This window comes from Terrapene carolina, unplaced genomic scaffold, assembly GCF_002925995.2.
Source record: "Terrapene carolina triunguis isolate 2854851 unplaced genomic scaffold, T_m_triunguis-2.0 Scaffold838, whole genome shotgun sequence".
NCBI classification, from domain to species: domain Eukaryota; kingdom Metazoa; phylum Chordata; order Testudines; family Emydidae; genus Terrapene; species Terrapene triunguis.
In genome coordinates, this window is record NW_020665189.1 from 1,423,138 (window position 1) to 1,450,880 (window position 27,743).

General features: G+C 48.6%; 1 protein-coding gene across 2 annotated transcripts in view; it reads right to left on the bottom strand.

Annotated features, from left to right (window-relative positions):
* PCDH1 (protocadherin 1) overlaps positions 1–27,743 on the bottom strand; it is a 148,533-nt gene that overhangs the window by 70,084 nt on the left and 50,706 nt on the right. For both annotated transcript variants that reach the window (XM_024213136.2, XM_024213137.2), the window contains exon 4: positions 6,856–7,075. In XM_024213136.2, the coding sequence (XP_024068904.1) occupies positions 6,856–7,075 (220 nt within the window). The remainder of the gene's footprint in view (positions 1–6,855; positions 7,076–27,743) is intronic.

Sequence of the window (27,743 nt, forward strand, 5' to 3'; positions counted from 1 at the left end):
TTCATAGATTCCAAGGCCAGAAGGGACCACTGGGATCATCTAGTCTGACCTCCTGCATAATACACACCAGAGAACTGTCCCAACTTAATCATTGTCCACATTCTTCTCTGTACCCTCTCCAATTTATCAACTTCCTTCTTGAACTGTGGACACCAGAACTGGACACAGTATTCCAGCAGCAGTCTCAACAATGTGTGAAATACAGAGGTAAAACAACCTCTCCTTTCCTACTTGAAATTCCCTTGTTATTGGATCCAAGGATTGCATTAGCCCTTTTTGCCACAGGGTCGCATTGAGAGCTCATGGTCTGCTGATTATCCCCCCCTTTGTGCGCCCCCCCCGATCTTTTTCGGACACACTGCTTCCCAATGTAGAGTCCCCCATCCTGTAAGAATGGCCTATATTCTTTGCTCCTAGATGTTTGCACTTACATATAGCAATATTAAAATGCACATTGTTTGCTTGCGCCCAGCTTAACAAGCAACCCAGATCACTCTGTGTCATTGACCTATCTTCTTCATTATTTACTTCTCCCTAATTTTTGTGTAACCTGCAAACTTTATCAGTGATGACTAAGGCTACGATTGTGTCATGGATGTTGCGGAAGTCACGGAATCCGTGATTTCCAGCGACCTCTGTAACATATGGGGCCCCCGCACCTGACCAGCCGCCATGTAGTGTGAATTACTGCTATCTGACTGAATTTGCTACTTAGAGTGTCCTGAGCATGCTCACATGAACTGAGCATGCTCAGTAACATCTGCTGAAGCAGCAGGGGACCCCTGCAGCAGCCCAGCCTCCGCGGGCCACAGGGGACCCTCCTGCAGCTGCCCAGCAGCTGTGCGCAGTGGGAGCCCCTGCAACTGACTGGCCATTGCTGCCGGTGGGGACCCCTGAGCTGCCCAGCCGCCGCTGGTGGCAGAGGGACCCCGGAGCTGCTCAGCGATGTTGGCAGGGGCCCCCCGCAGCTCCCAGACCTGCAGATGGCAAGGGGACCCCTGCCTCAGCTCCAGCCCTACAGGGCGGCAAGGGGACCCCCTCCCCAGTTCCCAGCCACTGAGCAATGGGGTCCCTGCAGTTCCCAGCCACTGCAGGCGGGGGGCAGGCTGCTGGACCCTCCTCCCTCCCCATTTTGTCAGGGATGTTTTTAGTAAAAGTCAGGGACAGGTCATGGCTTCCGTGATTTTTTGTTTATTGCCCATGACCTGTCCCTGACTTTTACTAAAGATATCCATGACAAAATCGTAGCCTTAATGATGACTTTATGTTTTCCTCCAGGTCATTAATAAAAATGTTAAATAGTGTAGGACCAAGAACTGATCCCTGTGAGAACCCACTGGAAATGCACCCATTGAATGATTATTCCCCAATTATAATCACATTTTGAGAACTATCAGTTAGCCAGCTTTTAATCCATTTAATGTGTGCCCATGTTAATTTTATATTGTTCTAGTTTTTTTAATTAAAATGGCATGCCATACTAAGTCAAATGCCTTACAGAAGTCTAAGTATATGACATCAACACTATTACCTTTATCAACCAAGCTTGTAATCTCATCAAAAAAAGATAGTTTGACAAGATCCATTTTCCATAAACCCATGTTGATTGACATTAATTATATTACCATCCTTTATTTCTTTATTAATCTAGTCCCATATCAACCATTCCATTATCTTCCCCAGGATGGGTGTCAGACTGACAGACCTATAATTACTTGGGCCATCCCATTTACACTTTTTAAATATTGGCACAACAATTAGCGTTCTTTCAGTCCTCAGAAACTTCCCTGATGTTCCAAGGTTTATTTGAAATCAACATTAATGTTACAGAAAGCTCATCAACAGCTCTTTTAAAACGCTTGGATGAAAGTTATCTGGACCTGCTGATTTAAAAATGTCTAACTTTAATAGTTGCTGTTTAACATCCTCCTGAGACACTAGTGGAATGGAAAGAGTTATCATATGATTTGACTACATCATCTGTTTTCTTCCCAAATACCGAACAGAAATATTAATTGAACATCTGCTTTTTCTGCATTATTATTGATAATTTTACCATTTCCATCTAGTAATGGACCAATACCATTGTTAGGATTCTTTTTGTTCCTAATAAGCTTCTTTTTATTATCCTTAACTCTGCTAACCATAGATTTCTCCTTGTGTCCATTTCCTTCCCTTATCAATTTTCTCCAATTCCTAGCTTCTGATTTATATTCGTTACTATCAACATCCCCTTTCCATTTGTTTGAAATATTTAATTTTTTATTGCTGCCTTTTCTTCTCCTCTAATCCCCGGGTAGTTTTTTAACCAATTCAGCATTCTTCCTCAATTGTGAGATTGTGGCTTTTTGGGCATCTAGTAAAGTGTTCTTAAACAATTCCCAGCCTTTCCTTACCAGAGCAAATCTTCAATATAATGGGAACAGGGGCCCCCAGCTCAGTATTTCACACTCTACCAGATGACAGCATTGCAGAATGCTGGGTAGGAAGTAGGGGACATCCTGGTCAGGTACTAAAGGTACCAACCAATTGGGTTACCAGGGAAGATGGCATATGTCAATGCCAAGATACTGTAGAGATCTCCCTCAACAACCTACTAAATCTTTTTGGAAAGGCTCATGCAGCCTTTACAACTCAGAACTTCGCTGCAACTTGCACAGTGGGAGGTGTCCAATAAGGAAGGATCCAAAAGTGTCTGTGATAACTAAATAAGGGATGATTTACAGAAGAAAAGACACAGCTACTATGCACTTTGCCTTCCAGCCGAAGAGATCTCAAAAGATGATCATCCGCCCATCAGATCTCTTAGGCTTTGAACAGTCTCCTGGGGAAAATGGTGAAGACCCATCATTTTGAACATTTATTACTAGACTAGATAAAACTCTAGAAAATGTACAATAGGGTGCAGTCCTGCACCTGCCACAGATGGTGGGCTGTGTGGGATCTAATAATAGTGTTTCTCCAGCATTAACTTCACATTCTATGAGCAAGAATGGCCTATGCTTCCAAGATCTCAGAAACAAAACTAGATTTCCCTGTATGGCCCTTGTTGAGTTGGCACTGTTAGAAGACAGCTGAAGAAACTGAATGAGTTGATTCAAAGTCATAATGGTATCTGCTTCATAGGACCCCTTAATTTGGGTCACACTACTGCTCTGCACTATGAAATTGGATCAGACCCTAATATGCTAGCCTCACCAGAGGATTCTCTAGCTAATTATCATGAAGTAAGGTAGCAGTGTAACTAGGTACCTTTCAAGCTACAGATCCCCTGGCCTGGTTCCATAGTCACCCAATGTATCACCTAGGGGGATCAGAATTTTTGACCCTATCCTCATATTCTCTGTTGATATAATTATCTTTGTTAGACAATCTGAAGAACATAGAGACAGGCTAGAGTTAATGTCAGAAGAATCAGTGGAGCCCTGGCCTCTCACACTTTCTGCACTGCATCAAGTTTGTGTGTGTACCAGCAGCTGCTGGAAACAGGGGAGCCTGACTAACATGTGAGGGGAGCTTGACCCAGGCCAGGTGATGGTGGCCATAAAATAGAGTTCTGTATATCTTCAGCCCTGTTGTGTATGTGAACATGGTGTGTGCATGCATGTGTGTGTTGGTAAGCATGTATGTGTGGTGTGCACATGTGTATGTGCATGCCTGGCTGCTGTCCATGGCAGTGAGCATGTTAGTGAAGGCACCTTACTATAGGAGGTAGGGGAAAAGTTTATGAGCAGAGACTGATATTTTCATTATTTAGGGGAGTCATGTTCAGGTACTTCAGTAAGAAGATGCACCTCCTTTGTGCAGGGCACTAACCGGGACAAGTGTCCCCTGCCCTCTCTAGGGTCTAGCTCAGTGGTTTTCAAACTTTTTTTCTGGCGACCGAGTTGAAGAAAATTGTTGATGCCCGCATCCCAATGGAGCTGGGAATGAGGCGTTTGGGGTGTGGGAGGGGTTCAGGACTGGGGCAGAGGGTTGGGGTGCGGGGGTGAGGACTGCAGGGTGGAGCCAGGAATGAGGGGTTCAGGGTGTGGGAGGGGGTTCTGGGCTCGGGCAGGGGGTTGGGGTGCAGGAGGGGCTCAGGGCTCTGGGCTGGGGGGTGCAGGCTCTGGGCTGGGGCTGGGGATGAGGGGTTTGGGGTGCAGAAGGGGGCTCCGGGTTTGGGGGGGCTCAGGGCTAGGGCAAGGGGTTGGGGTGCAGGAAGGGATCAGGGCTCTGGGCTGGGGGTGCAGGCTCTGGGGTGGGGCCAGGGATGAGGGGTTTGGGGTGCAGGAAGGGGCTCCGGGTTTGGGGTGGGGCTCAGGACTGGGGCAGGGGATTGGGGCGTGGGGTTGGGGCATGGGCTTACCTCGGGTGGCTCCCAGTCAGCGGTACAGCAGGGGCTTCCTGCTTCTCCTGGCACTGCGGACCGCACTGTGGCCCAGAAGCAGCCAGCAGCAGGTCCGGCTCCTAGGTGGAGGCACGCAAGCCTCCCCCGGCTCCCATTTGACGGTGCTCGGGGCAGGGACAGCGCACGGAGCCCTGTGGCCCCCCACCTAGGAGCTGGCTGCAACCCAGTGCCTTACATTCCGTGACCCAGTTCTGGGTCACAACCCGCAGTTTGAAAACCACTGGTCTAGCTCACTCCTTGCACTCTGCTCCCCTGCTGAGAATTGACTATCTCAGAGATCAACAACATAGTGGGGCCTAAATTATCTCCCTCTGCTGGCTAGTCAAGGGGTCTCTCCAACAGCGTGGTGACAGCTTTGCTGGAGCTGAAACTGATCTGAACAGGATTAATCATCAAGAAGGGAAAAAGAGTCCAGAATAGTCAGAATCCCAGAGGCTAAAGGCAGCTGCAGCTCTCACTAGGCAGAGGAAGGACTGTGTGGCTAAAGCACAGGGCCAAGATTCTGTTGCAGACTCTGCAGCCCGAGCATGTCACCTCCTCTTTCTGAGCCTCAGTTTCCGCACCAAAATCTTCCCCAGCAGATGCCATATGCTGCCAGTGGGAACTCTGCTCTGCTACTTGTTTCAATCTTCTGTGTGTTCCCATCTGTCCCTTGTTCTGTCTCTCCTTCCTTCACCTCCTCCTCTGTCCAGCTCCAGTCTCTCCTCCTTTCCTATTCCCTCCTCTGTTTTCACAGGCACACAGCCTTCATTCTCTCATGATCACTGTCATTATTGATGACACTCAATCACTGCTCCCCCAGTGACATGGTGTCATATCAGAATCCTCCTCACAGGTCCCTCAACAGTCCCTTCCACTCACCCAGCTCTCACCTGAGGGTTATGACACAGCATACGGGAGAGACCCCAAGAACCCCATCAGCCAGGCCCCAGACCTCTCCTTTCTTCCCTTTTTCCAAGCTGAATGTTTCTCCTCTTTGGGAGGAAGTGGTCTGTATGAAATTCCCACAGTCAGAAGGGAAGCTTTATGCCATTTTAGCACATCCTGGATTCAGGGGCCACTTCAGTCCTACAGATTGCTCTAACTTGGTCTGGCTGCGCTCCCCTAGGTCCATTGAGCAGCCCAGAATAGCTGGAACATAGTGCACTCCAGCCGTATCCTCTCAGGCCCCTGTCCCAGAAACTAATAAGGAGGGATTTGAGGCCCATCCCACCAGGCCTTTGCCACCATATAATCCCCATCGCACAACGAGTATTCCCAGTGTAGAGGTCCAGTGGCTTTCCCCCAGGCTGCCTGAGCCCCCCTGCAGGCTCCGGCCACAGCAAGTGCCCAGCAATGTGCTGACGCAGCCGCCCTTTATCTACCCTGTCCCAAGGGAGGGAACCCCTGCTTATTTCCATCTCTCCCAACACTAGGGAAAATTCACAGCAACAATTTTGATGCCCTGCTCTTCCCCAAAGTTTCCTCTGCAGCCCACTTAATGAGAGGCCTTGTTTCAGAGGAAAACTCCTCAATGTCAGAATGCAGAAGGTAGAGGAGGGGAGGTATTGGGCACATGGCCAGAGCCTGGGCAGGAGGAGGCAACTTAGCCTGACAGAAGTGATTAGTTGAGGGGAGACAGACAGACCCCTGGCACTGGAAGGGGCAAAAACAGTGTCCAAGCCATGGCTGAGGAGGAGAAGAGGCAGATGATCTGCAATGGGAATGAAGAGACATTTTTGATGGGGCCATAAAAAAGAGTTAGGCTGTTATGGGTTTGCCACAATCATGCTGCACCATGTCTCCTCTTCTTCCAATGTCTCTTGCTATCCCAAGGTTGGTCCTTTTGTATTCTCCCTCTCTGCCACTACGAAGGCTCCCATGGCTTCAATATCCACCTCTACACCAAGGAATCCCCTAGGCCCTCTCCCCTCCATCTTGTTTCTACCCCAGCTGCTCCTCTGGGTCTGTTTAAACAAGAGTTTCAAATCCAGTTTTAACATATAACACTATTGTACATGCTAGTCTAGACACTCCCCTGGCCTTTGTTCCAAGACACAAGGAGCTGTGATTTGCCCAAGGGCTCAGTCGCAAACTGTAGCCCAGATCTCCCCTTCAACTATCCTCCAGGATGTTCTGCTGACAACTCAAAGCAGAGCCTTCTGGTTCCCCTCCTTCCTGTGCCATGTCAGCCCCAGTCATCCCTTTGACTCCTCTACTCTTACCTCCCAGGTCCTGTTTTCTCCTTTCTTCCTCTCCAGTGACCACCTTGCTGAGCCCCTTCTCATCCTTCGTGGTCTCTTGCCATCAGAACTGTGACTTTCTCTGGCCTCCCTGCCTCACGCTGTCCAAGTCTGTCCCAATATGGCTACTAACCCCCCAACCTATCCCTCCTCCATGGGATGCAGATTTGCAAGTCTTTGAAGTACCTGCACCAAGACAATCTGCAGGAAGGAGTCTGACATGCATGCAGCAGGATCTCTTACCGTTTTCAGGGTGCTCCATCTCCCCAATACTACCGTCGGGTGTGGTGCGCTCATAATGATCCTCAGGCAGAGCTAGTGGCCCAATTCGGGGCCCTGATGATGACTTGCTGCTAGGAGTCTCTGACTCTTCTAGCCCGCTGTCATAGTAACTATGTTGTGAGGGGTCCTGCAAGTCCTGTGCCTGATTAGCTGCAGAGAATGTCACTCGGCGATGAGGTAACTGCAAAGAAAAAAAGAAAAAAGATAAGAGGTGATACCAGCCACCCACAGGGAGTGATCAGGACTGGTTATGAAACCTGATCTCCCCAGCAGAGCACCGAGGACAAAGAATCACAGCTTTCTCTTCACCCTAAGCCCTGTCAACTGAAAAAATCTCTCATTTCATGAACCCCCAATGGACAACATCTCCAACCTCAGAGTAACCTTACCCCCTCCCAACAACAAGTGTCACCTCCCCTCATCTCAGGTGTCTCCCCTTGACTGACACCATCTCTCACCTCAGGGGTCTTTCCAGTTCTCACCAAAGAAATTTGCCCCCCCCAACAAACATCATCTCTCACCTCAGAGTCCACCCTCCAATTTACACCATCTCTCTAACTTCAGAAACACCCCATCACCCAACAGACATCATCTCCTATTTCAGAGCTCCATGGAATCACCCCCCATTCTCCCTTACTACCATATCACCTCAGAGAACCCCCAATTGACATAATCTCTTACCTCAGAATGCTTCCAATGTTAGCAGTCCCCCAGCTAACATCATCTCTGATCTCACGGTCCCCCACAGGAATTACATTACACCAACTCTCATCTCAGAGCCAATTGCTTCCACAACAGACACAATCTCCAACTCAGAGGAACCCCAGCAGAGTTCCGCAAAACAGGGTCCCAGAACTGCCTGATCTTTGACTACCCAGCTGACATAATCTCACACCTCAGAGTCCCATTCACAACTGACACCACCTCTAACCTCAGAGGTCTCCCCTCGACTAAAACCATCTCTCATCTCAGAGACCCCGATTGACATAGACTCATAGAGTTTAAGACCAGAAAGGACTATCATGATCATATAGTCTGACCTCCTTCACTTCATAGGCCACAGAACCTCACCCACCCACTCCTGTGATAGGACCATAATCTCTGGAAGTCCTCAAATCTTAATTTAAAGACTTCAAGTGACAGAGAATCCATCATTTACTCTACTTCAAACCTGCAAGTTAAGGGTGCCCTATGATACAAGGAAGGCAAAAAAAAAAACAACCCAGGGTCTCTGCCAGTCTGACCTAGGGAAACACTCCTTCCTGACCTCAAATATGAGGATCAGTTAGACTCTGAGTGTGTGGATGCAACCCACCAGCCAGACACCTGGGAAAGAATTCTTTATAGTAACTCAGAGCCCTCCCCAGTGTCCCAATTCCGGATGTTGGAAATATTTACTAATCTCTCACCTCAAACCCCACTGACACCAACACTCACCTCAGAGTCCCCCAACTGATACCAATTCTTACTTCAGTGCAAGCCCCACTATTGATACCTCTTACCTTAGAGCAACCCTGCGATTAATACCAACCCTCACCTCAGTGCAGTCCTCCCGATACCAACACTCAAATCAGAGGGCACCAGTTCTCACCTCAACACAATCCCTTTGATTGATTCTAACTCTCACCTCAGTGCAACCCCCAGCTGACACCAACTCTCACCTCAGAGTAACCCCCCAATTTATACCAACATTCACATCAGAGGGCGCAGACTGATACGACCTCTCACCTCAGCACAATCACCTTGATTGATTCAAACTATCACATCAGTGCAATTCCCCCACACCCCAATCGATACCAACTCTAACCTCAGAACTACCCCCTGATTGTTAGCAACTGTCACCTGAGAGAAATCCCAGGATTTATACCAACTCTGACCTTGGAGCAACTTCCCAATTAATACCAACTCTCAACTCAGAGAAACCTCTCTCATTTATCCCACCCCCCTTCAGTGCAACCCCACATTTGACATTAACTCTCATCTTAAGAGAACCTCCCCCACACCGATACTAACTCTGACCTCAGAGCAACCCTTCTGATTTACACCACCTCTCACCTTACAGCAGGCCCCTGATTGACACCAACTTTCATTTCAGAGCAACCCTCCGATTGATATTAACTCTCATCTCAGAAAAACCACACCAGATTGATACCAACTCTCATCCCAGCACAACCCCCAATGAGTCAAACTCTCACTTCATTGATTGTATACCAGTTCTCCTTGATTGATACCAGTTCTCCCCACAGTTGACAGGAACTCTGATCACTGAGCAACCTCTATAATTGATACCAACAATCACCTCAGAGAACACACACCCAGCTGACATCAACTATCACACCAGAGTAACACACAATCCCAATTGGTACCAACTCTCACCTCAGATTAACCCCAACTGACACCAACTCTCAGCTCAGAGCAATCCCCGGATCATTAAAACTATCACCTCAGCACAACCTCCCACCAATACAAAAAATCTCACAGCAAAGTGCCCCCCCCATTGATACCACCTCTCACGTCAATACAACCCCCTTGATTGATACCAACTTTCCCCTCAACACAACCCCCAATCAATATCAGCTCTTACCACAGGGCAACCTCCTGAATGATACCAATTCACAATTCAGAGCAACCCCCTGCAATTTATACCAACTCTTTCCTCAGAGCAACCCCCCGATTGTCACCAACTCTCACCTCAGCGCAACCTCGTCCCCATTGATTCCAACTCTGATCTCAGTGTAACCCCAGCCACTGATACCAATTCTTACTTCAGAGTGCTCCTCCCGATTGATAACACCTGTCACCTAAGCACACCACCCTCATTCATACCAAATCTCACGTCATTGCAACCCCCACTCCGATCTATACCAGCTCTCACCTCAGAATACCCGCCCTGATTGACACCAACTCTCAATTTAGCGCAACTCTGCCACCGACACATAGGCCTTGTCTACACTACTAAGTTATGTCATCAAAACTACTGTTTGTCGACTCAAACAGTGAATGTGTACACTGCAAGGCGACGCTTATCGGGGAAAATGCCTGGTTTTGGCGATAAAATACATCCACCCTCACAAGAAATTTACGTCTTTTTCCTCTACAATTTTGTTGACAAAGTGCAAGTGTAGACACCACCCTTCATTTCATCGCTTTAATTGGCCTTCAGGCGGTGTCCCACAATGCCCATCCTGACTGCTCTGGTCAGCAGTTTGAACTCCACCGCCCTGCAGCCAGATAAACAACCATCCGCCCCTCCCCCTTAGAAGCCCTGGGAATTTTTGAAATTCCATTTCCTGTTTGCTCAGTGTGGAGAGGTCGCATCGCATCTTCCCAGGTGACCATGGTGGGTTATTGCAGCAAACGCTTGGACCACTGCAGAGCTGTTGGATCTGCTCCGTATATGGGGAGAGGAGGCTATGCAGTCCCAGCTGTGCTTGAGCTGTAGGAATTAGGATACCTACGGGCAGATATCTTGAGGCTTGTGCGAAAAGGGCTATGATCTGGACATGCTGCAGTCCAGAACGAAGATAAAGGAGCTGAGGCAGTCGTACCATAAGGCGAGGGAGGCAAACCATCGCTCAGGTGCTTCACCTAAGACCTGCTGGTTCTATAAGGAGCTGGATGCTATCCTTGGTGGTGACCCCACCTCGATTGCCAACAGCTCCGTGGATACATCGGAGGGCACGGAGGCGACGGAAAGAGGACCTTCCCCAGAGAATGAAGTTATTGATGAAGAGGTGGAGTTAAATGAGGATGTGCAGCTCCCGGCGGGGTCGCCCGGTGGGGCAGGCAGCCAGGAACTGTTCTCCACTCCAGAGGTTTCTAGCCAGTCTCAGCAGTTGCTCTCCAGCAAGCAAGAAGCAGGAGATGAGACTCCTGGTAAGTGGTTGTGGCTTGTGTAGTGTGGAGGTGGGTTCATAGAAGAAATGTGGGAGGCTGGCTGTGTTTCTGTGAACTGGACATTACCCTGTGTAGCTAATCAGTACGGTGGAACAAGATGCTGATGCACGCTGAGATCTCACGGGAATCCTCCAGAGAGATCTTCAGAAAAGTTTCCTGGAGGTACTCAGTAATCCACTGCCAAAGGTTCCGTGGCAGAGCAGCTTTGTTCCTTCCCCCATTGTAGGAAACTTTCCAGGGCCATTCAGCAATCACTTGTGCAGGGACCAAAGTGGCACATAGGCAAGCAGCATAGGGAGCCACAAGCATGGAGTAGATGTGCCCTCGTTTCCCTGCTTACCCTTAGCAGTGAGATATCTGCTAGAATTACACCTGCCTGTGGAAAAGTGTGGGAGAATTTTAGAATTTGTTCCCTAGAATGCTGCACCACAACCCTTGCAAAGAGTGTGTGCTCTTTTCCCCTTGTGAAGCGCCCCATCCTCCCCCTCCCCCCGCCAACACTCACCATGCTTTGCGTGTTTGCAGAGATGTGTGCCTGGCTAGGGTCAGTGAGAAAGTGATGGCAATGTTGCAAAAGGTATATTTAACAGAAATGTTTCAGTGCTATGTGTGAATTTAACAATCCCGCTTCTGTGCATTGTCCCCTGTGCTTCACCAGATGTGGCCTTCAGGAACACCCAACACATCTCGGCTGAGCGTCTCCACCAGATAAGAATGCACCCAAGACACAGCAAAGAAGACATGTTCTGTGAGGTCCTGCAGTGCTCCAATGCAGAAAAAAGCTGAACAACAGGACAGAAAAGAGAATCACGCATTTGTTAAGGACACTACTGAGCAGATGATTAAAGTAATGGAGGAGCAAACACAAATGCTGAAGTCCTTAATAATGCGGACTGAGCAGATTAGTGCTCAACCCCCACTGCAGCACATTCAGAACTCTTTTCCATGCTCCCCACCCCAAACTCTGCCAGAATATTCCTTTCCACCTTCCAGAACTTCTCGGTTTCCCCTTCACTCCATCCTCTGGGACAACTTTCACAGCGATAGCTGGACCTACACATAGCTGTGAAAGTCTGCCCTTCCCTGGTTCCTCCTTTCCCACCAAGTATATGTGTGTTTGTGTGTGTGGTTTCTTGTGCAATAAAAGCAAACTTTTATAATGGTAAATCATCTTTATTTTTTTTTCTACAAGGTGAGATTGCAGGCATTGCCAATACATGCACAGGCATTTTAATCACTTTATTACAGGAATATAAGGCCCCAAATGTCACCATTGCCCCCTAGGAAAACTACATGGGTGGTCATTGTCAAAGTGCTGCCTCAAAGCCTCCCTGATTCAAATAGCTCCCCTCTGGGCTCCACTGACAACCCTGGTATCTGGCTGCTCAAAATCAGCAGCCAAGTGGTCTGCCTCCATACTCCACCCTTGAGAAAACCTTTCACCCTTAGCTTCTCAGAGATTATGCAACGTATAGCACGCAACTATGACCATAGGAATATTATCCTCAGTGAGGTCCAACCTGCCATAAAGGCATCACCAGCACACCTTTAATCTTCCTAAGGCACATTCAACTGTCATCCGGCACCTACTGAGCCTGCTGTTGAACTGCTCCTTACTGCTGTCCAGATGTCCTGCATAAGGTTTCATGAGCCACAGCTGTAAGGGGTAGGCAGGGTCCCCCAGAATCACTATGGGCATTTAATACCCCACACTGTAATCTTCTGGTTAGGAAAGAAAGTCCCCGCTTGTAGCTTTCTGTACAGGCTGGTGTTCCTGAAGATACGTGCATTATGCACCTTCCCAGACCGCCCCACGTTGATGTCAGTGAAACACCCACGGTGATACACAAGCGCCTGCAGCACCATGGAGAAGTACCCCTTCCTATTGATGTACTCCATCACAAGGTGGTCTGGTGCCAAAATTGGAATATGTGTGCCATCTATGGCCCCTCCACAGTTAGGGAAACCCATTTCTGCAAACCCGTTTCTATTTCACGCACATTTCCCAGAGTCACGGTCCTTCGTAGCAGGATGCAATATATTACCCTATACACTTGCATTAACGCAGCTCCAACAGTTGAATTCCTCACTCCAAATTGATTTGTGACCGACCGGTACCAGTCTGGAGTTGCCAGCTTCCTCACAGTGATTGCCACATGCTTCTCTACTGAGAGGGCAGCTCTCATTCTGGTGTCCTTGCACCGCAGGTCTGGGGCGAGGTCCACACACAGTTCCAGGAAGGTAGCTTTCCGCATCCAAAAGTTCTGTAGCCACTGCTCATCATCCCACACTTACATGACGATATGATCCCACCATTCAGTGCTTGTTTCCCAAGCCCAAAAGTGATGGTCTACCAGGTGCACCTGCTCTGTGAATGCCAAAAGCAATCTAAAGTTGCTCCTATCCATATCACGCAGAATGTTGGGCGCCTGCGTAGTCTTCTTCAGTTAGGAACTGCACTGCAATCCATAATGTCTTTGTGACGTTGCACTCCATATCTTTTATGGAAGTATGCTTATGAGTGTAAATATAATGTAACTGGAATATGCTTTATGCAAAAGATCTCTTGTAAGGTATCATTACAAAGCTTATAATCTACTGAGTGTGTTCATCCTATTTGTATGAATGTATCATTCTTGTATCTGAAGCTAGAAATATGAAGTATTACTGTAAAGTCCTATTGTAACTATGCAAAGTGTGGGTCATTAATGGTGGCTTGGAATCTTGATGGCTCCTGTTAACTAGGACAATTGGTTGTAAATGGCTCTGTTTACTTGTAAGCCTTCCTGTGTCCCTGGTGCCAGCCCTGAGTAATGAAGTCTCACAGGACATGTGAACATGTCACATGATACTGGAATCCATCTTAAACCTGGTGCTTTTCCATTTAGAAGGAAGGGTAGGAACCCAGAGAGACACACAAAAGATTCCCCCCTTGTGCCAAAGATATAAAAGCGGGTGAAACAGAACAAAGGGGACTGCCAGTCATGAGAAATCCTCTAGTTACCACCTGAGCTGGAACTAATAAGAACTGTACCAGGGGAATGGATTGGGCCCAGACTAAGAAGGAGTCTAGTCTGTGAAAGAAGCTTATTGGAACATCTCTGAGGGTGAGATTTACTTGTATTCAGTTTCTTAAATGTGTTAGGCTTAGACTTCCATGTTTTGTTTTATTTTGCTTGGTAACTTACTTTGTTCTGTCAGTTATTACTTAAAATCATTTAAATCCTACTTTTTATACTTAATAAAATCACTTTTGTTTATTAATTAACCCAGAGTAAGTGATTAATACCTGGGGGAGCAAACAGCTGTGCATCTCTCTCTATCAGTGTTATAGAGGGCGGACAATTTATGAGTTTACCTTGTATAAGCTTTATACAGAGTAAACCAGATTTATTTGGGGTTTGGATCCCATTGGGAGCTGGGTGTCTGGGTGCTGGAGATAAGTGACTGGCTGAGCAGTTTTTGGTTAAAGTCTGCAGCTTTGGGGGCATGGAAATAAACACAATTAGTCGGGGAAGAATCAACACAGCTTTTGTAAAGGGAAATCATGACTCATCGATGGAGATATCCTATCTCCTAGAACTGGAAGGGACCTTGAAAGGTCATCAAGTCCAGCCCCCTGCCTTCACTAGCAGGACCAAGTACTGATTTTGCCCCAGATCCCTAAGTGGCCCCCCCAAGGATTGAACTCATAACCCTGGATTTAGCAGGCCAATGCTCAAACCACTGAGATATCCCTCCCCAAGGGAGCTATTAGAATTCTTTGAGATGGCAACAAGCATGTGGACCAGTGGATATAGTGTACTTGGACTTTCAGAAAACCCTCGCCAAAGGCTCTTAAGCAAAGTAAGGGGTCATGGGATAAGAGGGAAGTCCTCTTATGAGCCTAAAAGACGGGAAACAAAAGGTAGGAATAAATGGTCAGTTTTCAGAATGAAGAAAGGTAAGTAGTGGTGTCCCCCAGGAATCTGTAGTGGGACCAGTGCTGTTCAACATCTTCATAAATGATCTAGAAAAACTGATAAACAGTGAAGTGGGAAACTTTGCAAACAATACAAAATTATTCAAGATAGTTAAGTTGAAAGCAAACTGCAAATTGTTACAAAGGGAATCTCACAAAACTGGGTGACTGGGTGACAAAATGGCAGAAAAAAACTAATGTTGACCAATACAAAGTAATGCACATTGGAAAACATAATCCCAACTATACATACAAAATGATGGGGCATTAAACTAGCTGTTACCATTCAAGCAAGAGATCTTGGAGTCACTGTGGATAGTTCTCTGAAAACATCTGCTGAGTGTTCAATGGCAGACAAGAAAACCTAACAGAATGTTATTAACCATTAGGAAAGGGATAGATAATAAGACAGTAAAAATAATGCTGCTATATCAACTCATGGTATGCCCACAACTTGAATACTGAATGCAGGTTGCCTCATCTCAAAAAAGATATATTAGAAATGGAAGGGTGCAGAGGGCAACAAAAATGATTAAGGATATGGAACGGTTGCCATATGAGGAGAGATTAAAAAGACTGGGATTGTTCAGCTTGGAAAAGAGACGAATAAGGGGGAATATGACAGAGGTCTATAAAATCACAAATGGTGTGGAGAAAGTGAACAAGGAAGTGTTATTGACTCCTTCACATAACACAAGAACCAGGGCTCACCCAATGAAATTAATAGGCAGCAGGTTTAAAACAAACAAAAGGAAGTATTTCTTCACACAAGACACACTCAACCTGTAGAACTCATTGCCAGGGGATGTTGTGAAGGCCAAAACTATAACTGGGTTCACAAAAGAATTAGATAAATTCATGGAGGATAAGCCTATTAATGGCTATTAGCCAAGATGGTCTGGGGTGCAATCCCATGCTCTGTGTCCCCAAGCATCTGCCTGCCAGATGCTGGGAATGGTTGATGGGATAGATCACTTGATAATTGCCCTGTTCAGTTCATTGCCTTTGAAGCATCTGGCACTGGCCACTGTCAGGAGACAAAATATTGGACTAGATGGACCATTGATCTGACCCAGTATGGCAATTCTTATGTTCTTATACCACCTCTTATCTCAGAGCAACCTCTCAATTGATACCATCTCTCACCTCAGAGCAACCCCTGCCTATTGACACTAACTCCCACCTCAGAGGGACCTCCCATTGATACCAATTCTCACCTCAGGGAACCCTCAGATTGAACAACTCTCACCTCAGTTCAACCCCCCCCCCCCCCCCGCCCCCATTGATACCAACTCTCACCTCAGTTCAAACCCCCCCCCACACACACACTAATACCAACTCTAGGGTTACCATCCGTCCGGGTTTCCCCGGACATGTCCGGCTTTTTCAGTGTTAAATGGCCGTCCGGGGGGGGATTTCTAATTAAGTAGAAATGTCCGGGATTTCCCCCTTCCCCTTGTGCGGCGCGGCTGATTGGACGCCTGGCCTGATTGACAGCTGCTCGCAGCCACTAGGGCCTCTAGCAGCCAGAGTCCCTCCCCCTCCCCCGCTCCCTCCTCCCCCACGGAGCAGCCGGGCTGTGTTTAATTCCACGTGGGGCGCGCAGTGGCCGCAGGGCGGGTGGGCAGCAGGGGGCACAGAGGCTGCAGGGGCGGGAGGGTGCAGAGGCTGCAGGGTGAGGAGGAGCAGGGCAGGCAAGGGCATAGGGGCTGCGGGGCGAGTGGGGCGCAGGGAAGCACTTAGCAACCCCCAACCAAGATCAGAGCGGGAGGGAGGAGGGGGAATGCAGGGTGCTCAGAGGAGGGGGCAGAGTTGGGGCAGGGACTTTGGGGAAGGGGTTGGAATGGGGGCAGAGAAGGGGTGGGGTTGGGGCGGGGCCGGGGTGGGGAAGGGGCGGAGTTGGGGCGGGGCCGGGGGCGGGACCGGGGCCCGTGGAGTGTCCTCTTTTTTAAATGTTTGAATATGGTAACCCTAACCAACTCTCACCTCAGAGCAACATCCATGATTGACACAAACTCTCACCTCAGCACAACCATCCCCATTCATACCAACTGTCACCTCAGAGCATGCCCCAGATTCATGCCACTTCTCACCTCAGCGCAACCTCCCCCCAACTGATACCAACTCTCACCTCAGCACAATCACCCCCACCTGATACCAATTGTCACCTCAGAGCAGCCACCTGTTTGACACCAGCTCTCAGAGCTACCCCCTGATTTTTACCAACTCTTACCTCAGTGCAACCCCCCAATTGACTCCAACTCTCACCTCAGAGCATCCTTCCAATTGACACCAACTCCTAAACTCCTTTTAAGCTGTGCAGCCATGCAGCTGCCTATTAAGCCTTGTGCAGGGGCTCAGGGCTGCAGCGGGTAGAGATGCCTCTTCCCCAGCATGGACCTGCTGCGATGGGGAGAGGTGCCCCTCCTCGCTGGCCCCAGTACGGACCTGCAGCGGCAGGGAGAGGTGCCCCTCCCTGCTGGCCCCAACACAGACCTGCCCCAGACTTGCCGTGGCTAGGGGAGAGGAGCCCCTCCCTCAGCCCAGCCCGGCCCAGGCCCGCCAGAGCTGCTGGGGAGAGGAGCCCCTCCCTCGGCTCAGCGCAGCCCAGGCCCACCAAAGCTGCCGGGGAGAGGAGCCCCTCCCTCGGCCCAGCCCAGCCTCCCCGGAGCTGCCACGGCTGGGGAGAGGCGCCTCTCCCCTGGCCCCGAGCTGCTGGCAAGAGAGGGCTGGGGGGAGTTCTCTCTCCCCACCACAGCCCCGGGGCAGCCTGCACCCCAAACCCATCATCCCCAGACCACAGCCCGCACCCCACCACACCCCTCATCTGCCCCACCCCAGAGCCTTCACCCCTAGCCGGAGCCCTCACCCCCTGCACCCAACCCTCTACCCCAGCCCTGAGCCCTCTCCTGAACCCCTCATCTGCAGCCCCACCCCTAGCCAGAGCCCTCATCCCCCCACACCCCAACCCTCTGCCCCAGCCCTGAGCCCTCTCCTGTACCCCGAACCTCTCATCCCTAGCTCCACCCCAGAGCCCACACCCCCAGCCACAGCCCTCACCCCCCACACACACCCCAACCCTCTGCCCCAGCCCTAAGTCCCCTCCCACACTTCGAACCCCTCGGCCCCACCCCCACCACATGAATTTTGTTATGTGCACCAATATGAAGGTGATGTGTCACACATCAACTCCATATTGGTGCACATAACAAAATTCATTCCGCACATGGACGTAAAAAATTAGAGGGAACACTGGTAACTCTCACCTGAGAACCACCCCACCTGATAGATACCAAGTTTCACCTTACAGCAGCCCCCCAATTTACACCAACTCTGACCTCACTGCAAGCCCCCAATTGATCTCAACTCTCACCTCAGAACAACCCTCTGATTGACACCAACTCTCACCTCAGAGCAGCCCCCAACTGACACCAATGCAACTGTGCTGCTATAAGCTCTCTAGTGTAGCCGCTCAAAACGACAGGAGAGAGCTGTCCTGTCAGCTTAACTACTGCAGCCTTGCAAGCGGCAGTAGCTATGTCAGCAGGAGAAGCTGCACACTGGCGCTTAAGTCAATATAAGTTATGTCGCTCAGGGAGTGGCTCATTCACACCCCTGAGCCACATAACTTATGTCAACTTATGCTGTAGTGTAGCCCAGGGGTTCTCAACCTTTTTCTTTTGGAGGCCCACCCAACATGGTTTAAAATCTCCAAGGCCCACCTATGTCACAATAACTGGTTTCTGCATATAAAAGCCAGGGCCGGCGTTAGGGAGTAGCAAGCAGGGCAATTGCCTGGGGCCCCATGCCACAGGGGGCACTGCAAAGCTACATTGCTCAGGCTTTGGCTTCAGCCCCATGTGGTGGGGCTTTGGCTTTCTGCCTTGGGCCTAAGTGAGTCTAATGCTGGCCCTGCTTGGCGGACCCCCTGAAACCTGCTCACGGCCTCCCAGGGATCCCTCGTTGAGAACCACTGGTGTAAACATAACCCAACTTTCAGCTCAGAGCAATCCTCCTACTGATACCAACTCTCACCTCAGAACAATTCCCAAATGACATCTCTCAACTCAGATCCCTCCTTCTGGCACCAATGGATAACTGACATGCTGTGCCCACTGTGCAATCCTTCACATCAGAGTACAGTGAAGAAGAGTCCCTAGTATACCTGATCCCTGACTGACACAATCTCTCACCTCACAGCCCCAACACCAACTCACAACACCTCCTCACCTCTGGTGTCTCCCCAAGTTGGCTCCATATCTTAGCTCAGAACCCCCTTGATTGACATTACCACTCAGCTCAGAGCTGCCCCTTCCACAACTGACACCATCTCTCAACCAGAGCTCTCCATAGTAGGGCACCGACAAGTGTCACCAGGCTTGCCCAATTCCTAACTTCCCATCTGACACAATCTCACAGCTCAGATTCCTTTCCACTGACACCAACTCTCCCCTTGGGGATCTCCCGCAAACTGACACCATCTCTTTTCACAGCCCTCAGGACTAACACCATTTCTCACCTCAGAAACCCCTGGCCCTATCCCACTGAATGACACAATCTCACTTCAGAGGGCACTTACCCCACCCCACACCTGACAGCCCCTACTCAAAGTCACCTGAGCCTTGGGCTGAGTCACCTGACTCACCTCAAAGTCACCTGAGCCTTACGGAGCAAGTGGGTCCTGTGAGTTGTGTGCTGAGGCTGGGTTTGCCTCACCACATCTTGGCCCGAGTGTGTGGCTGGGGTGGGGTTCTCACACCTTCAGCCCTGCTGGTGAGATCTCCAGTCTTCTTGGTTCTGAGAAGCAGAGAGGAAGGGATCATGGCAACCGCTGGTCAGGTGCCTCTGGCCCAGGTGTGGGTGTTGGTTTCTCCCCAACTGGTGAAGAGAGGCAGCCTGGAACAATAGTTCAGGCAAGTGTGAACTGCCCCATTAATCCAAAGCAGGGTTAACTCTTAAACCTAATTATGATAGTTCAAATGTCAACTATTATAGCAGAAACATCAGCTAATGTGCTTGTCTGACAACTGCCAATTAATTCTGATGCCTCCCCAGATGCCAAAAGTCCCAACTACCCCTAGCAAGTTGCCAAAATCTCCAGCTTCTCCATCAGCTACTACAATGCACTAGCTTACAGTACTGAAACTCTAAGCCAAATGTACAGAATATCAAAACAGTGGATATAGGGGCCACAATAGTGAATGAGATCCAGTCAATTTCAGTAAAAAGCAACAAGGGTTCCTTGGGAAGAATTCCACCATGATTTCAACAGCTTCCACCCCACCATCAACCTCAGCCTGGACCAATCTACACGGGAGGTCCACTTCCTAGACACCACAGTACAAATAAGTGATGGCCACGTTAACACCACCCTATACCGAAAACCCACCGACCGCTATGCCTACCTTCATGCCTCCAGCTTCCACCCCGGACACACCACACGATCCATCATCTACAGCCAAGCACTGAGATACAACCGCATCTGCTCCAACCCCTCAGACAGAGACCAACACCTACAAGATCTTCACCAAGCATTCTCAAAACTACGATACCCGCCCAAGGAAATAAGGAAACAAATCAACAGAGCCAGACATGTACCCAGAAGCCTCCTGCTACAAGACAAGCCCAAGAAAGAAACCAACAGAACTCCACTGGCCATCACTTACAGTCCTCAGCTTAAACCTCTCCAACGCATCATCAGTGATCTACAACCCATCCTGGACAATGATCCATCTCTTTCACAGATCTTGGGAGGCAGGCCAGTCCTCGCCCACAGACAACCTGCCAACCTTAAGCATATTCTCACCAGCAACCACACACCACACCATAACAACTCTAACTCAGGAACCAATCCATGCAACAAACCTCGATGCCAACTCTGCCCACATATCTACACCAACAACACCATCACAGGACCTAACCAGATCAGCTACAACATCACCAGTTCATTCACCTGCATGTCCACCAATGTTATATATGCCATCATGTGCCAGCAATGCCCCTCTGCTATGTACATTGGCCAAACTGGACAGTCACTACGTAAAAGGATAAATGGACACAAGTCAGATATCAGGAATGGCAATATACAAAAACCTGTAGGAGAACACTTCAACCTCCCTGGCCACACAATAGTAGATGTAAAGGTAGCCATCTTACAGCAAAAAAACTTCAGGACCAGACTCCAAAGAGAAACTGCTGAGCTTCAGTTCATTTGCAAATTTGACACCACCAGATCAGGATTAAACAAAGACTGTGAATGGCTAGCCAACTACAAAAGCAGTTTCTCCTCCCTTGGTGTTCACACTTCAACTGCTAGCAGAGGACCTCACCCTCCCTGATTGAGCTAACCTCGTTATCTCCAGACTGATTCTTGCCAGCATATTTATACCTGCCCCTGGAAATTTCCATTACATGCATCCGACGAAGTGGGCATTCACCCACGAAAGCTTATGCTCCGATACATCTGTTAGTCTTAAAGGTGCCACAGGACTCTCTGTTGCTTTTTACAGATCCAGACTAACACAGCTACCCCTCTGATACTAGTCAATTTCAGATTAATTCATTAAATCCTTCTTAAATTGATCCAAAGCTACTGCAAGATTTCTAGTCTGCTGTGCCAACCAGGCGGTCTTGCCACAGAACTACAGGTCTAGCTTACTGGCCATACTTGGTCAGACCAAAGGTCCATCATGCCAGGTGCCCCAGAGGGAATGAACAGAACAGGTCTCATCAAGTTATCCATCCCCTGTTGCCCATTCCCTGCTTTCTAGCAAACAGAGGCTAGGGACACAATCCCTGCCCATCCTGGCTAATAGCCATTGATGGACCTATCCTCCATGAACTTATCTACTTCTTTTTTGAACCCTGTTATAGTCTTGGCCTTCACAACATCCTCTGGCAAACAGTCCCACAGGTTGACTGTGCATTAAGTGGAGACTTCTTCGCTTGTCACTGAAAAGCAGCTGCATCTGGGGGAGAACACGGGTACACAGAAGTGCAACACAGTATCTAAGGGCAGAAGTGAAGGGAAATCTCATATCTGATGGAAACCACTTATGGGGATTTATGGAAGCAGAATTTGAATTACCTAGTTTCAAATTGTCCAGGGCAAAGAACTTGCACTCCAGCTCTTAGGCAGCCAGACTTTAGGTCATTAATGGCCATAAGTGATCAGCCCTTTGGTTTTACCCTCATTTGAATGCCAGTATTCACTGCAGCACAGCATCCCTTAGTATGGGGTAGTCAATAGGAGGACCACGGGTCAAATGTGGACAACCAGACATTTTGAACAAATCGGGAAATCATTCATGATAATGTTATTATCATTATTGTTATTGCAATGTGAAAAATGTTTCTCTGGAGTCTGGACCTTGACTATACCTTGACGAAGAAATGGGGACCTTGACAAAAAATAATTGACTACCCCTGCATTAGTACTTCGGAGTTAGAACTGACTCAGAGCAGACAGCACTCCCCTATCAAATCACCCACTCCCTGCAGCACAATGACCCCACTGGGGCGTCAGTCAGCACTGACTCAGAAAGAAAAGCACTCCCTGTTGAGTCACTCACACCACTCCCTGCAGCACAATATCCCTTGCATCATGCTGGCATATTGGGATCATCATGTGAGATGTATACAGTTCGCAGCACAATGTGGTATCTGTAAAGAGCACATTTGTTATAGAGGGTGTGTTTGCCAATGAAGGACAAAGGGCATATGTACTCCCAGTGACTTTGGACACCTCCAGTGACCTATCCCCAGATATTTTTTCTTCCTTGATTGTGACCTGGAGATCAGGCCTCTTCCCACAGCACTCACACAAGTCCCCATTGTCCCCTGAACATCTCAAGGTCCAAGATCTTCAGAGATACAAGGCTACTGCGATAGTCCAGTGTGAATACAAGACCAACCCAGAACTGCAGTTCCTCAATCAGCTGACCTGATACTGTTAAATACTATCGGGGGGGGGGGGGGCGCGAAGGGACTGGGGCAGAACAAGGAGCAGCAGGATTAACAGGATGCACAGGGCTAGAATCATAGAATATCAGGGTTGGAAGGGACCTCAGGAGGTCATCTAGTCCAACCCCCTGCTCAAAGCAGGACCAATCCCCAACTAAATCATCCCAGCTAGGGTTTCGTCAAGCCTGACCTTAAAAACCTCTAAGGAAGGAGATTCCACCACCTCCCTAGGTAACCCGTTCCAGTGCTTCACCACTCTCCTAGTGAAAAAGTTTTTCCTAATATCCAACCTAAACCTCCCCCACTGAAATCAGGGCCGGCTCCAGCATTTCTGCTGCCCCAAGCAAAAAAAAAAAAAAAGCCGCAATCGGCGGGCAGCAGTTCAGCGGCAGGTCCTTCGCGCCTAGAGGGAGTGAGGGACCTGCCGCCCCCGAATTGCCGCAGGTGCCGCCCCTCTCCCTTGGCCGCCCCAAGCACCTGCTTGTTAAGCTGGTGCCTGGAGCTGGCCCTGACTGCAACTTGAGACCATTACTCCTTGTTCTGTCATTTGGTACCACTCAGAACAGTCTAGATCCATCCTCTTTGGAACCCCCTTTCAGGTAGTTGAAAGCAGCTATTAAATCCCCCCTCATTCTTCTCTTCTGCAGACTAAACAATCCCAGTTCCCTCAGCCTCTTCTCATGAGTCATGTGCTCCAGACTCCTAATCATTTTTGTTGCCCTCCGCTGGACTCTTTCCAATTTTTCCACATCCTTCTTGTAGTGTGGGGCCCAAAACTGGATACAGTACTCCAGATGAGGCCTCATCAATGCTGAATAGAGGGGAATGATCACGTCCTTCGATCTGCTGGCAATGCCCCTACTTATACAGCCCAAAATGCCCTTAGCCTTCTTGGCAACAAGGGCATACTGTTGACTCATATCCAGCTTCTCATCCATTGTAACCCCTAGATCCTTTTCTGCAGACCTGCTGCCTAGCCATTCGGTCCATAGTCTATAGCAATTCATGGGATTCTTCCGTCCTAGGTGCAGGACTCTGCACTTGTCCTTGTTGAACCGCATCAGATTTCTTTTGGCCCAATCCTCTAATTTGTCTAGGTCCCTCTGCATCCTATCCCTACCCTCCAGCCTATCTACCACTCCTCCCAGTTTAGTGTCAACTGCAAACTTGCTGAGGGTGCAGTCCACGCCATCCTCCAGATCATTAATGAAGACATTGAACAAAACCGGCTCCAGGACCAACCCTTGGGGCTCTTTGCTTGATACTGGCTGCCAACTAGACATGGAACCATTGATCACTACCCGTTGAGCCCGACGACCTAGCCAGCTTTCTATCCACTGTGACAGACCCAGACCAGTGGGGTACAGGAGTCTGGTAGAGGGCAAATATACTGGTCACTGGATGAGTAGTTTTCTGTTCCCTGAGTGACCAGAGCAGGGGCTGCACTAGAGGAATCAGGAACCTGCTAGAACCAGTTAAGGCAGGCAGGCTAATTAGGACACCTGGAGCCAATTAAGAAGCTGCTAGAATCAATTAAGGCAGGCTAATCAGGGCACCTGGGTTTTAAAAGGAGCTCACTTCAGTTGTGGTGCGAGTGTGAGGAGCTGGGAGCAAGAGGCGCAAGGAGCTGAGAGGGAAAGGGTGTGCTGCTGGAGGACTGAGGAGCACAAGCATTATCAGACACCAGGAGGAAGGTCCTGTGGTGAGAATAAGGAAGGTGTTTGGAGGAGGCCATGGGGAAGTAGCCCAGGGAGTTGTAGCTGTCATGCAGCTGTTACAGGAGGCACTATAGACAGCTGCAGTCCACAGGGCCCTGGGCTGGAACCCGGAGTAGAGGGCGGGTCCGGGTTCCCCCCAAACCTCCCAATTGACCTGGACTGTGGGTTCTTCCAGAGGGGAAGGTCTCTGGGCTGTTCCCCAACCCACATGGTGAATCTCTGAGGCAAGAAAATCCGCCAATAAGCGCAGGACCCACCAAGATAGAGGAGGAATTTTGTCACACCACCTTATAGTCCATTCATCCAGCCCTTACTTCTTTAACTTGCCGGCAAGAATACTGTGGGAGACCATATCAAAAGCTTTGCTAAAGTCAAAGAATAACATGTCCACTGCTTTCCCCTCATCCACAGAACCAGTTATCTCATCATAGAAGGCAATTAGGTTAGTCAGGCATGACTTGTCCTTGGTGAATCCATGGTGACTGTTCTGGATCACTTTCCTCTCCTCTAAGTGCATCAGAATTGATTCCTTGAGGACCTGCTCCATGATTTTTCCAGGGACTGAGGTGAGGCTGACTGGCCTCTAGTCCCCGGATCCTCCTTCCCTTTTTTAAAGATGGGCACTACATTAGCCTTTCTCCAGTCATCTGTGACCTCCCCCGATTGCCATGAGTTTTCAAAGATAATGGTTACAACTATTCCGATGCACAGGGCAAGCCAGAACTACCCCAGCAATTTCAGTGATTCATAGAAACATAGGAACAGCCAGACTGAATCAAACCCAACTCCACCTAGTCCAGTGCCCTGCCGCTGACAGTGGGCAACACCAACTGCTTCAGAGCCGTAGGCAGATTTGGGGTACCCCCCCCCCCCGCAAATTAGACCTCATCCTGATCTCTAATCATTAGAGACTGGCTTAAACCCTGAAGCCTGAGGTTTAATATCCCTTCCACAAAGTGTGTGTCATTAATTATGGTAACTCGACTAATCGTGATAACTCTAGGAAAGATTCATAGATTTTAAGGCCAGAAGGCACCATTATGATAATCTAATCTGACCTCTTGCATAGCACCAGCCAGAGTACCTCACCCAGTGATTCCTGCATCATCCCCATTACAGTAACTGTGTTATTTCAAGATGTGTTGTTCACTGTTGGATTCTACTTCTGGTGCTCATGAGCCCCATGTGCACAAGATCGGAAGCTCTGGCCACCAGTGACAGTTAAATCTGTGCTTGTGCTCTAGATGCTCTCACATCCACTCCAAAGAGCATAAAGGGTGGAGTGGGCCCAACATAAATACTCCAGGTGGTATAAGGAGGCTGTAGTAGTGGGGCAGGAGGGTGGGTTGTAGAATCCATATGGACAAAACATCTTAAAAAAACCCCACAGTTACTGCAGGGCAAGTAACTATTCTTTCTTTGTATGATTGTCCACATGGATTTTACTTCTGGAGACTAGCAAGCAGTGAGATAGGTGCTTAAGTCCTATTTAAATAATGATTATAAGACAGCTCTACCAAAGCAGGCATTAGATCTTGAGCCCTCAACTAAGGAACAGTTCTGGGTGAAAGCATAAACTGATCCCCATGTAGCTGCCCTGCAAATTTCTGAAAATGGTATGCTTTTTAGACAAGCTGCAGAAACTGCCTGAGCCCTGATGGAGTGGGCTCTAACCTGCACAGGTGGATCTAATCTTGTTAACTCATAGAATGATCTAATACAATTAAAAACCCATGTGGGCAGTCTCTGGGTGGATATTGCCTGACGTATCACCCTAACAGCAAATGCTACAAACAGCCTGGGGGAGCTTCTAAAGGGTCTTGTTTTATCAAGGTAATATAAATGAGGTGTAACAAGTAAAAGGGTATGCAATTTGGCTTCCTAGTGGTTGGAATGAGGCTTGGGAAAGAAAACTGGCAAGTGAAATCATCTGAGTCAGATGAAGATCTGAAACAACCTTGGTAAAAACTTAGATTGAGACCTAAGGGTCACTTTGTTTTGATGAAACACCATAAGGTGTAAGCTGGACCAGCCACAAGGGCCTGAATGTCCCGTCCCCTACCCTTCAAGCTGATGTTATAGCTTCTAAAAAGGCTATTTTCATAGACAGATGGGACAGCTCAAAAGGAGATCCCTTAAATCTCCTAAGATTCTCTAAAGATCCCAAGAAGGAGAGAGTTCCTGAACTGGGGAAAACACATGAATAAGGCCCCTGAGGAATCTAGCAACTGTAGGATGGGAAAATATGGTGTGATCCTAGATAGGGGGATGATGAGGTGATGTTGCTATTAAATGTCCCTGATAGAGCTGATGGATAGTACTGAATGCTTTAGGGGTAGATAAGAGTCCTGGATAGTAGGAAGCAGGGCTTCTAAGTAGAGCTCATCAAGAATTTTTAGATAAAGCTTTTTTTTTGGTCAGAAAATGCTGATTTGTCAAAACTGTAACTGTTTACAGGAAAAGGTCAGTTTTGATGGACTTATCAGGTATTTTTCAGTCTGAAATGACCTTTTGTTTAGCTATTTAAGCTAATTATAGTTTATCAGTTACAAAACCAAAAAAGCTCATAGTTAGTTTTCCAGACCTGAAGAAGAGCTCTCTGTGGCTCAAAACCTTGTCTCTCTCAGCAATAGAAGTTGGTCCAGTAATAGATATTACCTCACCCTCCTTGTCCCTCCAATATCCTGGGACCAATATAGCCAACATAGCTACAACACCACTGCATACATTACTTGGACTGTTAGTCTGCATAGCATGGGAAGAAATGCTGTGCATGTTAGATGAATAGCTCTGAGTTTTGGAACATTTACGTGGAGGTGATTCTCTACGGGAGTCCAGAGGGCCTTGGATCTGATGGTGGTCTACAGGTGTGCTCCCCATCCAAGTGTGAAGGTATCCATTATCATCATCTTGGTAGGTAGAGCTGGAGAAAAGAGTACTCCTTTGCATACCTGGAGAGGGTTCTTCCACCAGTCTAACAATGAGAGGACTTCTCAGGGCACCTGCACTTTCATATCCATGTGTCGTGTGCTGGATAGATACACAGATTTCAACTGCCCTTTCATGGACCATGAGTTGAGGTCTGGCATGCTGTGTGACATAAGTGCAGGAGACCATGTAACCCAGGTATCTGAGGTATACCCTTACAGACATTTGTGACTAAGTCTGCAGCTGGTTGATGAGGTCTACCATGGTCCTGAATCTCTCTTGTTGATGTGGAATCCAGCACTGCCCCTATGAACTCTATTTTCTGGGTCAGTGTAGTGGGGCGGCTGCCCCACTCCCTGAATTTGGGCAGCAGCAGGCCTGTG